At 34.8% G+C, this 12,864-nt stretch overlaps 1 protein-coding gene across 1 annotated transcript in view; it reads left to right on the top strand.

The window, feature by feature from the left end:
- The window catches only part of LRRIQ1 (leucine rich repeats and IQ motif containing 1), a 102,837-nt gene that overhangs the window by 20,714 nt on the left and 69,259 nt on the right, over window positions 1-12,864 (top strand). The window contains exons 13-16 of the mRNA XM_059472727.1: window positions 1,406-1,479; window positions 1,771-1,864; window positions 4,549-4,725; window positions 11,574-12,050. Coding sequence (XP_059328710.1) covers window positions 1,406-1,479; window positions 1,771-1,864; window positions 4,549-4,725; window positions 11,574-12,050 — 822 coding nt within the window. The remainder of the gene's footprint in view (window positions 1-1,405; window positions 1,480-1,770; window positions 1,865-4,548; window positions 4,726-11,573; window positions 12,051-12,864) is intronic.

Here is a 12,864-nt window from a genome sequence, read left to right on the forward strand (position 1 = left end):
AATCTATAAACAACATTTAGTTAATAATTAGTGCACTAGAGTAAAATTCAGCTCTGCCTTTCAGTTGTAAAGCCTGTGCTGGAAACACAGTGTAGTTATACCTTTCAGCAACAAAGACACATTTTTGTCCCTCAGTAATTTTGAGTACATTTCATTTTTTGTAGGGTCATATTTTAAAAAAAACATTCTGATTTATACCTTTTAAAGGCACTACACTCTCAGAAAATACTACTTTCAGTTAAAATTGGCAGTCAAAATCTGACCACATACAGTGCCATTTCTGTTACCATTCTCCTGTTATGCTAGGGCCTTGCCACTACAGGGATGAAACATGTCACCTAAACATGTATTTCTTTAAAAAATGTATAGCTGGTGTACCATGTGCTTAAGCATTCTAGTTGTAGTTGATAACTGGTATTCTTTGCATCTTGATTTTTACCTTTTCCTGCCTCTTTCGTATTCAATGTAAACTAAGATAAACTTTTATCTGAAAGTTAATATTTGGCAATAGCCTGGCAGCTGAACAAACCATACAACATTTATTCTTGCATCAGTGGAAGTTTGTAAGCAAAGAAATAGCACTGAGCCTTAATCCTTTAGTGGTAGCTATAGCACACATCTTACAGTCCCAATCCCTTCGTATAGATGAATGTCAGATCAATTTCTTTACTCTTCAATACTGCAAACAAGAATTTTGTCTTGTCTGTAGAACTGCAGTCTGCAACCTGCAATACTGCTTGGCTGCATTATTGCTCAAGAGAAGCTCTGATAATACAAGAAGAGCAATTCCATAACCAATTCCATAACTGTCTCAGTAATCAGCACCTATTTGACACAATCTGACAAGTAGTAAGACGGAGGAAGCACTAAAAATATATTACAGGATAGTGCAGCCTTGACCTGTTGAAAAAGACATCCATAGCAACAGTTATGCTAGTTTTAGGATCTAAGAAGAAATGTGCTGACTGGAGGAGAGAAACAACCTGATAAGGAGTTTGAGCAATGAGCAATGAGGAAAGAAGCCAAGCTTTTTTTTTTTTTCTCCAGAATCAGGACCTTCTATTAGTACCATTCTAGTTACAGTGCCTAAAGATAAGCCAGCTGACTTGTGTAAATTTTATAAGACTTCAGATATTCAGCACTAAATGCAGGGAACAGAAATAAATATTTATCAGATGAAAAAACCATTTATGAGAAAGTATTAAAAACTGAGGTGCTGAGAAAACTAAGAAATATTTTCGGGTTAAAATTTCAGTAGTTAGTCCCAGCACCCTGGATAGATAAATGGGCATTTTCTTACATAAATAAGTAATTTATCATACCTGCAAAAGATTCTGGTGCCTTTCTGTTTATGAACTGCTGTTTAAATTAAATTTTTAAAATATCTTTTCTGTTTTGTTCTTAGATTAACTGACCTTGTGCCTTTAAATTCATTTGTATTTTTGGAAAAGCTAGATATCAAAAATAACTGCTTGTCGGGTGAGTTGTCTTAAAAAAAAAGAAACCAAATCAAATAAAAACTTAGTTGAATTATAAACTGATTTTAATGTGACTGTCCTATGTATTTATAAGACACATTTATGTGTAAAATATACAAATATTTTCCAAACATGAATGTTATAGATAATAATTAAAACTATACTGTATAGATAGCAGTCTTGCTTTTAGGACTGCATGATGTTGGTACATTTTACATTCATGTAAGAATTTATGGGAAATAAGATGATTCTTCATTCAGACATATTTTGGTTTCTTTCTGCTATACTACAGATCTTAGAGATGTCCATACATGGTTTAGTGGCTGCAATAAACTAAAGGAGTTGTCATTGAGTGGGAATCCTCTTCTCCAAGAAAAGAACTGGAGGTAAGAAAAATACTTTAATTTGCTAAATCAAAAAATCAAAATCAGACAACAGATAGTTGTATGTACCTTAGTTAAATAGTGGAAGCACTCCCACATATTGTGTGAAGAGTCTCAATGCTGTGACAGGTTCACATTGCACATAGCTAGTGAAGGAGTAGTGTCTGTTAGAAGAAAAAGTCAGGATGAGTGTTTGATTTTTCATTAGTAGTTGAAAATTCACCTTTTTTATGCTTCTCCAAATTCCTTATCTCTACATCAAAAAATGTATAGCCCTTATAATTATGAAAGAGATGTAAAAGTAATGCTGTCATTTGCTCTTCAGTATTGCCTGGAATCATGATCCAAGAAGTTAAAGAGCTAGTCCTAGAGACTCTGATATGTCTCTGTATAAAAATGAGTAAGGTGGAAAGGAAACCTGACATACAAAATGATATGCAGTTGCCATGATTCCTGAAATGAGTAGTTATGTAGCTTCGTAAGCCATAGGAGTAAAATTGCAAATTAATAGGTTTTTTGTATATTTTTTTTTTGCGTATTAGACATAGTACTTGAGGTGTGTCCTCACTAGTGCCAAGTACAGGGGCATGATCACTGCCCTGGTCCTGCTGGCCACACTAAAACCTAAAAAACCAAAACCACCCTTACATTCACATATTCCATTTGAAGATTTTTGTACAAATTTAGGATTACTAATTAAAAGAAAAAACTCAACTATTTCAAACTTTTAGTTAGAAGTGTTTGAGTGCTTTAAAAGATAGCTGTGCAAGTACATCTTGGTTGGTTTGTTTAATTTTTTAATGAACAGACTTATTTGCACCCTATGGTTCCTGCCAGTAATTTCATTCATAAAATTCTGTGACTGTGACAATGTTTTAAATTTCCATTTCTATTGTTTGAATTCCCACTCTTTCAAAACTAAGTGTTATTTCACTTGTAACCTAGAGGGAAAAGCTCTCTGAATTTCAATTTAGCTATGAGAACTGACACTTTTGGTTGCTTAAACCAAAGACCTTTTATGATTAGACAAGAGATTAATTTGTCTAAAGGATTTAAAGTAGGGGATACTATGAAATATGGATTTGCTGAATACAGCATTGACTAACTTCAGACAATATGTTCCAGTGAACTTTACATAACCCCTTGATACCAACAAAGGAATTAGTTGTAAAATTTCCCAATTGCTTTCAAACTTTCATGTCCAGCCAGTGATAACACCAACAAAAGTGAAGTAGTAAGAAATCTCTTTCTGAAAATTAAACCCTGAGATCAGTCTGAGCACTCCCAGGGGAATATGTTTCAATGCTGTAATGATTAATAGAGCCTCTTAAGTGACAGAATATTCACCAGGAAGTTTTCACTAAATGAAATATTGACTCAGCCCTTCACCAGGAGAAACCCAGATGGAAAAATGAGTGTTGAGATCCCGCAGCTCTAAGAGACAAAGCTTCCTTCACTGATGAACTTTGATATGTCACTGTTTTGGTGTATTGCTATTCAACATCAGCTTTGGTAATTTCTCTCTATATTCAGCAACTGTTGATCTAATTCCATAATTTTATTTCAGACGTACTTGAGATGGTCTAAGCCTTCATTAATGGGCAGTAGAGAAGGAAAGTTTTCTATTAGCAAAAACTGATATTCTGTTATTTGGAATATTATAACTTTCTCTGTTTTTAAACTTAGATTTTCTGTGATTTTAAACTTAGTGTATGTTGTCTCAGCTCAGTAGTAATCCTTTACCTTCACAGGGAATAGTCAGGGAGTTCCAAAGTTTTGAAAACAATACTATCTTTTTCAGTAATAGGGGGATTTACAGCCTACAATTAGTATTCTTTCAAGAGTTCGTGTTACTTAAAACTGAGTTAAGGAAAATATTGAGTGTTGATATAATTTTACAGTCTTCAAACTTTCAACAGCTTTGGTTTGGTACAAGAAATATGTGGAACAAGATTGCAGTACCAGTTTACATCTCTTGGTAACATAAACAAAACCTCACTCATGATACATTTTTAATATTTAAGTTTCTCATATGTATTTTTTGTTACATCAGTGGCCACAGCTGTCATTTTTATAGCAAGGAAATTTCATCTTTGCTCTCATTCCTTTCCCTGACCCAAATACACTTGTTTTTTTTTCCTGTCAGTACCAAATAGCATGTCAGTATATGTATATGTGAATGATAAAGGGAGTAGAATTAGTAAGGTTTAGTATTTTGTGCAGTTTTAAAATTTAAGCTCTGTGATGTGTCAACAAAATCAGACTCTATCTTTATTCTATGATTTAATTTGCTGTGTTGCCAACCAATCAAATGAATTACAGGTCCCTATACACAAATGTGTCAGATTTTCCCATTAAGGTTTGTGTAGGTAAAATTTTAGCTCTAGTGATTTGAGATTGGTGCCATTGACCTTCTTGGTGTCAGTATTAGTATTTCAGCAGTGTTCATTATACCAATGAAGTATTAAGAAGTCTTACTATATTCTGTGTTTTATTCTTTATATTATTCTTTAATTTAAGTATAAATTCTTAGTTAATATGTTAACATATGAAATAAGGACAAATACATGCAAGCATTTAGAGGACTGTCTTCATGTTCTGTATTTGTTATATGATTTTTATCAACAAAATGGGTGTTTTAGCATAAGGATTTTTTCAAAAATCTAATTAATATTTTTTTTCCTAAGGTCTTCCATGTTGGAGGTCCTTCCTAGTTTACAGTTGCTTGATGGTGAAATCTTAACCCATCATACTTCACCCACAACTGAAAAAGTCAAAGCATCAGAATTGGGAGCTTTTCTGGGACTTTGTCAAGCTCAAATTGAAGAAAATACTCAACTGAAAAAAAAAGCTGCTGTATTGGAGTACGTATTTATGTGAATATAAATTACATTCAGAAACATTTCTTTATGTATTGTTGCTGAAGTTCTTGTTGGTGTATGAATTTTACTTAGGGTTTTTTGCCAGTAAATGTATTGGGATAAGAAAGAGATTAGAATCATTGACTTTAGAGCAAAATTTGTTTTAGACTTTAGAGCAAAATTTGTTTTAGACAGATATTAAATTATGATATATATTGAGTTTTGTTTCTCTAAATTTGAGAAAACAGGTGGATCAAAGCCTGCAGTGAGTAGTAGTTGAATGAATTCATACATGCAACATAGTACAGTGCTATGCAGGAATTGTAGCTTAAATCCTGAAAGCTGAATAATCATATTACATGATTTCCAAATTTAACTTAATCAAGTCTAATTTGGCTGTTGGCACAATATGCTGTATTTTTATTTCTGTATTTTTTTTCCATGTTTATGTTATTCACATTATTTATTTGAAATTATTGAGAAATAATTTTTATTTTAATAATTTTTTATTTAATAAATAATGTTTTAATTTTTTGTAATATCTGAATATCTCAAACTTCTCATTTCTGCACTTGGTAATATTGCATGGTTTGTTTCTTTCATAGTTCCTTTTCATTTGCTAGAAGGTTCACAAAATCCTTATAGTCCTTTGAATATCCAACTTATGTTTTAATTTTTGGAAAAGTAGTTTTCTTGATTCTGACAGGTACTGAACATTAGCCCAGAGCAGGTGAAGCACATGCTGTTTTACATTGTTTTGTTTTAAACCTTGCCTTGCATACTTTGGTGGCTTAGGAAAAGTATGCACTTTTTTTTCAGAATCTGGCTATTTTGTGTTTGCATGTAAGCCTGTATATTCATGGTATGTTGTTATTAGCTAGCAGTTTATTACATTGTGGTATTAGTGCAGCTTTAACTAAGCTGCAATAAAATCTTCATAGCTCAGAATCAGATTAACTTGAAAAGAGGTTTGTATCAAGAAGTAGATTGAAATTAGTTGGGAGAAATTATATAGTGCATTTTTCTATGACAGATGTAATGTGTAAGTGGTTCCTAAGAATCATATGTTTCTCCATTAAACCATTGAGATATGTCTCCTCCACTTGTGTGATTTTTGGCTTTGGGCTTGTAGGTGGGAAGCTGATATTTCCTAATCTATTTACCATCCTGAAATGGTGTTCTCTCCTTCCTTTTTTATAAAAGAAAATAAAGCTCTCCTTTTCTGAGAGAGACTGAGAAAATTCTTCCATGTCTGATATTTAGACATTTAATCCTTATCCTTTTGCAGAAAAAAAAAGTTTATAATTAGGATATGACTTGTGAGCAAACTGTAGTAAAATCTAAGGACCTAAGTTTCATATACATTTCTGCAGAATGGTACAAAATGAGAGGGAAAAATGATATTCCTAAAATTTAATTTTTTTTATTCTACATGTATGAACATAAGAAAAATAAGAAACATGTTGGGTTGTCAGGCTAAGACCATCCATTAATTATGAATAGTATGTGGCTCACACTCCTTTGTGGAAGCTGACTTGTACTTCTAACATCTTCTGTCAAAGGCTGGGAGCAGGAGATGGAGTGTGCACTTACTGTACTTGCAGACCACAACTCTTCAAAGGCAATTGTTGAGGGCAGGGCTAGCAGTCAGACACAGGCAAGGTGGGAGGACAGGTCACCAGGAACCTTCTAAATTCAACAGGGACAAGTGCATAGTGCTTTACCTAGGAAGGAGGCAAAGGAGGGAGGCCTTCTGCCAACTCCCAGGCTGCTTGCTGAGTGGAAGAAAGAAGGCATTGACTCTGTCCAAGCACTGTTCAGCAAAACATCAGTGTTTTATCAATACAGTTTTGGTCACAAATCTAAACAACAGCATTATATGGGCAACTGTAACAGGAATTAATTCATTCCAGCCAGAAACAATACAATTTGGCATAAGGAAAAGCCTTTTCAGGGTGGGATAGTGATGAATTGCAATAGGCTACCCAGAATGGTTGTGCAGTCTTGTTCTTGGAGATTTCCAAGACCTGACTGGATGAAAACCTGAGCAGCCTCGTCTGCTTTGTGAGCTAACTCAGCTTTGAAGTAGAAGACTGAACCAGAGACCTGAACTGGAGGTTCCTTCAATTGAGAATTTTTCTATTATTCTATGTAAATTTTCAAAGAGAAGTGTTTGAAAGAAGCTGCAGATGTTTGAGAAGAACAGTAGTGGAAAGAGGTGATTATGTAAACATCTCTTCTTTCCTGAATGTACGGTTTGGGTGGAGGGAGGGCGGGGAATGCAGAGGAGGCAGGGTTGTGGGTTTTTTAAGCTTTTGAGAATACATTTGTGATTTTGTAAATCCCTAAATGTGACATGATTGAAGCATCTTGCATCAGATTTGGTCTTAAAATTAATTTCTTGTGTGTTAAAGCCATCTATTTTTTATTTTGACTGAAGTAAAATTTATGGATGACTTGAAAACCATTGCAAACTGCAGCTCATAAAAGGAACTCTAAACAACTTGTTTGTATATAAGCCGTAGCAGCATAGCTATTATATGTACATATTGCAATACTTTGACTGAATTAATGTGACATTGCTAAACAGCAGGCCAACAACAGAGCAAACTTCTGTCTGTTTCACATCTTGCTAAGTTATGAGCCTGTGTAGGTGCGACCTCAAGTATGTAAGCTGCCAGAAGTAATCACGGCTTGCTTCCCTAATCTGTTTCATACACCAATGCTGCCCAGTTTAATTCTCTGTGCTGTTTCTTCCCAAAACCTCTCTGTTGCTGCCATGTTTAAGAATAAAACTGACTTTAAAATTTAATTTCTCTATTACACAATATTTTTTCCGTCACATAACCTTTAGACAACTTGTAATAAGTAATCATGTACAAAAATATGATCACTCTGCTGCAGCAATTTGTTTTTGGCCATCAGATGTGCAGTTGTCTGACTAGTGGAACTTGAACTTTAAAAATACTGTATGTATTTTACAGTGAAAATTACAGAAATTGCATAAATGGTGTTGTCAACAGTGACCTGTTTCATGTTCGTAGGGGACTTTGTTAAACTGCAGTTGAAAATCAGTAATGATGCTTGTAGAAGTTTCCCTGAAGACATTAGATTTTACCCCACACTATTGCAAACAAAAGCTCACATAAATTGAGATGTACTATTTGAATATTCCATGTATTATAATTCTGAAAGTCACAGTAGGGGAAAACATGATATTAAGCAAGGTTTTAACTAGCACACACTAGCATAAGAAGGGGTAGAATATTAATTATGAATTAACTACAAGGGCCAGGAGAAAACTGCCATTCCTGCTCAGAACTGGCTTCTTTTTCCCAAGCCCGTCATTTTTGCCTCTGAGAGATTTGTTCTGCTGACTTTTCCAGATTTACTGTCTCACTCTGAGCAATTATACTATTTGAATAAGCAGGCAGACAGTGCAGGTGTGATTGCAGTAGAAAATTCTATACATATGTGTTAGCTCTACAAGCAAGCCTCTGCCACCACTTTAAATTTCATAAATAGCAACGTTTTGGCTGATTTAATCTTCACTGGAAGGCCTTTAGCATAAATAATTTGTCCTTTTCTGTACCTGTTAAGTCAGCCTGTGCATGGATCCTTATGCATCCTAGGGGCAACCAGTGAGGCTTATTCTTTCCCTTCTGTCCTCCTCCATTGCCAAACACAGCCTGGGAATTGAGCAGGTTTTGGTGTAAGTTAGCCAGGATAGTCTTTATGAACTGGTATGAGAATTGAAGTTGTAACAGTCCTTAATAAATGCCTGACTTAAACTTCCAAATAAATTAAAATCTGATTCTAATGCTATTATCTTTCCTCAAAGTCATGCAAAATGCTAGCACAAATAGAGAGGTATCTGGTAAAAAAAAATAGCTACAAGTAGTTTTTTGCCCTTCATGGGTTTTTTTTGTGAAAATAATGTCTTGAACTTTAGTATCAGGGCCGCTAGTTTAGCACATTTGTACAGAACTGCAAGATTCAACCCTTGCTCTTCTGGCTTATTGCCCCTTTCTCCCACTGCAATAGCAGTGGTTATGCTTTGTGGTTATGCTAAAAGTTGCATATGGCATAAATCACTTTCACTTGTTATGATCAAAATAAAGCCTGGCAGCAACTGAACATGAAGGAATGTGCTGGTCAAAACTGAAAGCCATAAAAATTTTGCTGTTGCAAGGCTATCATATTTATCTGTATTTCATTGCATACTAAGCAGCCAGACACTATGGATACTGATGCTTCCATAGGATAATTCCATTTCTTGTTTTATCTGGGTGACAAATTATGCTTAAAACCTTGGTCAGATCTTAACCAAGAAGCAATTCCAGGTTAAGTGTGACCAATAGCAGTGAAAAAGGTCTGAAAGGGAAACAATGAACTTACATTAATTGAAAAGGAAATATTGTGGTATCTGAAGTCTTAATGTTGTCATATTTTTTACTTTGTCTTCCTCTCTTTCCTTTTTTTTTCCATTAAGATGTAAACCAGTCCTGCATATTTTCCATTACAGCAGCTTCCTTTCAGTGGTTTGAATAAGCAATCTTCAGGAACACTTCTCTAGTCACAAGAGTGCAGTGCAGTTGAGACACTGAGAGAGTTGCAATGTGTTGATAGGATGTTGATATATCCCTGTTGACTGAGGGAACCACCAAGCTGGCTGCCACCAAGGTGGTGCTCAGGCCCCATCGTGACCTTTGGTGTCTGTGCATTGGAGCTTTATCTTGGCAGGAGAACCTCAAACACACCAAAACACTTCACTGCACATCAGCCTCTGAGACACCACTTCAGCTTCCTTTGTAGTTTCTTCAAACTTGAACCAATATGACTGAAAAAGCTAAACTGAAAAGCTACTGGTACAGAGGGTGGCCTAGAAATCCTGCAAAACCGAAGTATAGTTGTGGATTGCCAGGGAAGGTGTGGGAGAGGGTACATGCCCACAGAGACAAGATGGTATTTTGCACCCACTGCTTGGAAAAAATGCCCAAAAAGCAGCCTCTGTAAAAAAAACCTAACACATGATCCCTGGTGACCACAAAATCATTCCCTGCCTGAATTTTCACTTCCTCAATCCCTCTATTTCTGCTTGACATATTCATAGCCACTGGAAGGATGAAACAGCTGCTTGAGACCCTACCCCTATACTTGTCAAAGGAGAGGATTCACTGTTAGAGTGGTTTGTTTTTCTTTCTTTCTGGTTTTTTTTTTGACAATGAACAAGGATACTCAGGATGCGGTTTTTGGAGGAATTTTTTTTGCTCAATATATAAAACATTCTAGGGTTTCCTGCAATATTTTAATTTTTATAAACAAATAAACCAACAAAATAAAGCCAATGAAAGGAAAAAGAAAAACAGGTGGGAATGGATTTTTCCATTTTTCCTTTTTTTCCTTTTTTTTTTTCTTTGGTCTTCTCACCATATTAGGTAGAAATTTGGTAATGATCTTATACCAGACTTTTTTTTTTTAAATACTTTAACTACTGTAATATATTTAACTAAAGAATTTAATTAATGCTTTGACTATTTTCTTTTAAAGTAATCTTTATTCTTACTAGGTAGCATGTTAGATCCTTAAACAAATTTATGGATTGGTTTAAATATTTTTAAGACTTGTAAGTGTGGAATTAACAGGAGTAGGAATAATATTTTGTAGTGGACAATCAAGTGTACACAGTGAGTTGTGTGCCTAAGCTGTGTGGGTCAATTTACCCTTTCAGATTTTGTCCAATAGCACTGAAGTTGCACTAGCAGTGGAAGAGTTGGAATCCTTTTTACTCTTATAGGGTCTGATTGATTATGTTCTTAAAGACTTCACTTATGTTCTTAGTTGAACTTCACTGAGGATATAATTAGAATAGCAAAAAGTCCCCAGAACTTTATAAAAATTTCACCTTTCCAGAATGATGAACAGGAAGGAAATTTCTTTTATTTTAGGGCTTAATTTTTCCAGACTAACAAGAAAATTGATCTTATTTCTATTTTTCTCTTGGATTGCTATCCTAGAATTGACTTTGTACTCTTCTGAAATTAACACCAGATTACAGATCTCTGCATCTATCTACACTATTAAAGAAAAATGTTTTCATGATCCTGGAACTACCTGTTACCTAATAAAATGAACAAACACCATCCAAAGTACAGACAGCCATCTGAATCTGTAACAAGTAGTTCATATTTGCTCTTACTTATCCTCATCATTTAGACAGTGTAGCACAAAGAACTAATGAGAGCCAGACTTCTTAGATTACTGTTGCTTTAGTCTAGCACGTTGCCTTATATTGATAAAAAGATCTGTACTTTAAAGTTTGTCTTCTTGAATTTTCTTTAGACATTGTAGTTTCTTGGTTTGAATCTAAGTTTGGAGTTTGTTGCTTTAGTTCTTATCTAAATTTTAAAATTACTCTTATTTTTGTATGAGTTTTTATAGTTGCCAGATAGGAGTGGATTGTTAAGGCAAAATTGCCTCAAACCTTTCAAAAATTTGGGCTACACGTGCTCAAACAGTACCCCACTAACCACACAGAAAGTTAATAGTGAAATGCATGGTGCAATGGCTATTTTAAAAAGACTGAACACTTTCTCTTTTAGGAAACTCTAAGTAAAATAAGAAATATGTGTGATTATAGTTTAAATATGTCCAAAATAAGATAAAATCTGTTAAGATTTGTAATTACTGGAACTGCATTTCCAAGTGCAGTAATTGCTATTTGCTGTAAGAGTATGGAAACATGTAAGAATACTTGAAAATACAAGCTATTTTAGAAATAGTAGAAGGGGGTTTTTTTAAAGCATTCTAACAGACATGTAAAATTTTTTTTTTTTTTTTTTTTTTTTCAGAATTACTTCTTCTGTTGATTCTGTGCTGGAACAATGCTGGTATTTCAATCAGTTAATGAAGCTTAGTATTAAACATCGATATGTACATGAGTATGGTGAACTAAACATTAATGACAAAGATAGACCAGAAGCACTTGAAAATCATTTAAAGCAAACATCCACTGGCTGCCTAGAGGAGAACAACCTCTTTATCATGGGTGTGACAGAAAATAAGCAGGTCTTGTTGGATCCTTCCAAAAGATTGAATACTACTGGTGATATTCAGGCCACATTCATTAACTCCTCCATACCTGCGCATCAGAAGGAAAATAGAGGAGATCAGAGAGTGAAGCAGAAGAGCACTGAATCTTGTATTAATTATAGTGGGGAGAGCAAAGGCAACAATAACATGTCAGACCAACTCACATTGCAGCAGTCAGTGATAGCAGCAAGTGATATGGGAAGAAATCTCCAGCACTTTGGGAATGGTACAGAGAGGTAAGACAGATGTCAGGTTGCTTTCAAATTGATTATGTAGATAGACAATAGAAGTGAGGATTTTTTGTTTAAAACAGAGACACAGAACTTGTAAGGTAATATTTTTAAGCTTATTAGGCAATAAAGAGTTATAGTCACGTGTTGCACACTAGATTTCCATATTAACAATTAAGAATCCTTTGTGGTGTTCTCCCAGTTGGTATGTTAGGATATAGATATTTATGTACCTTAAATAACGTTAAGAAACCAGTTCAATGACACATACAGAGTTAGGAATGCAAATGACAAATGTTTTGCAGAAACTTTGGAGGAGATTAAGTAGAAACTAGTGTAAGGTTTTTTGCCAAAATTATTCATTAGACATTCCAGATTAATTTGTGTAAACTTTACAGTCAGTACCATTTAGAAGGCAAGAAGAAAAATTGCTTAAATCTACCATCCTAATCCCTTGATTTTGGCCAGTCTTCTGCTGTTGTGATGACTGAAGAGCTAATGGCCTGCCCTGATTTTGGTACTTCTCCAACATGCCTTAACCTGCTTATTAAAAGTAGAGGCAGGGGTGAGAGGCCAGTTGAACTTGTTATGTGTCCCTAGATTTTCTCCTGCATGAAACAGGCTGGTTTGTTACCTCTTTGGAATGTGTTTGCTGCTGATTTGTGTTGTTCTGGATGTACAGACAAGGGAAACAGAAGCTGGTTTTTTGCAAGAAATCTTCAAGAATTGAGTTAAAATTTCATAAGAATTCAGTTTCAAAAGCAGGTATCTTGAGAACAGTATGAAAAGCAAGCGTGGCAGGTGTGCTTCTTTGAGCTGT

Source organism: Ammospiza nelsoni, chromosome 5 (assembly GCF_027579445.1).
Source record: "Ammospiza nelsoni isolate bAmmNel1 chromosome 5, bAmmNel1.pri, whole genome shotgun sequence".
Taxonomy (NCBI): Eukaryota; Metazoa; Chordata; class Aves; order Passeriformes; family Passerellidae; genus Ammospiza; species Ammospiza nelsoni.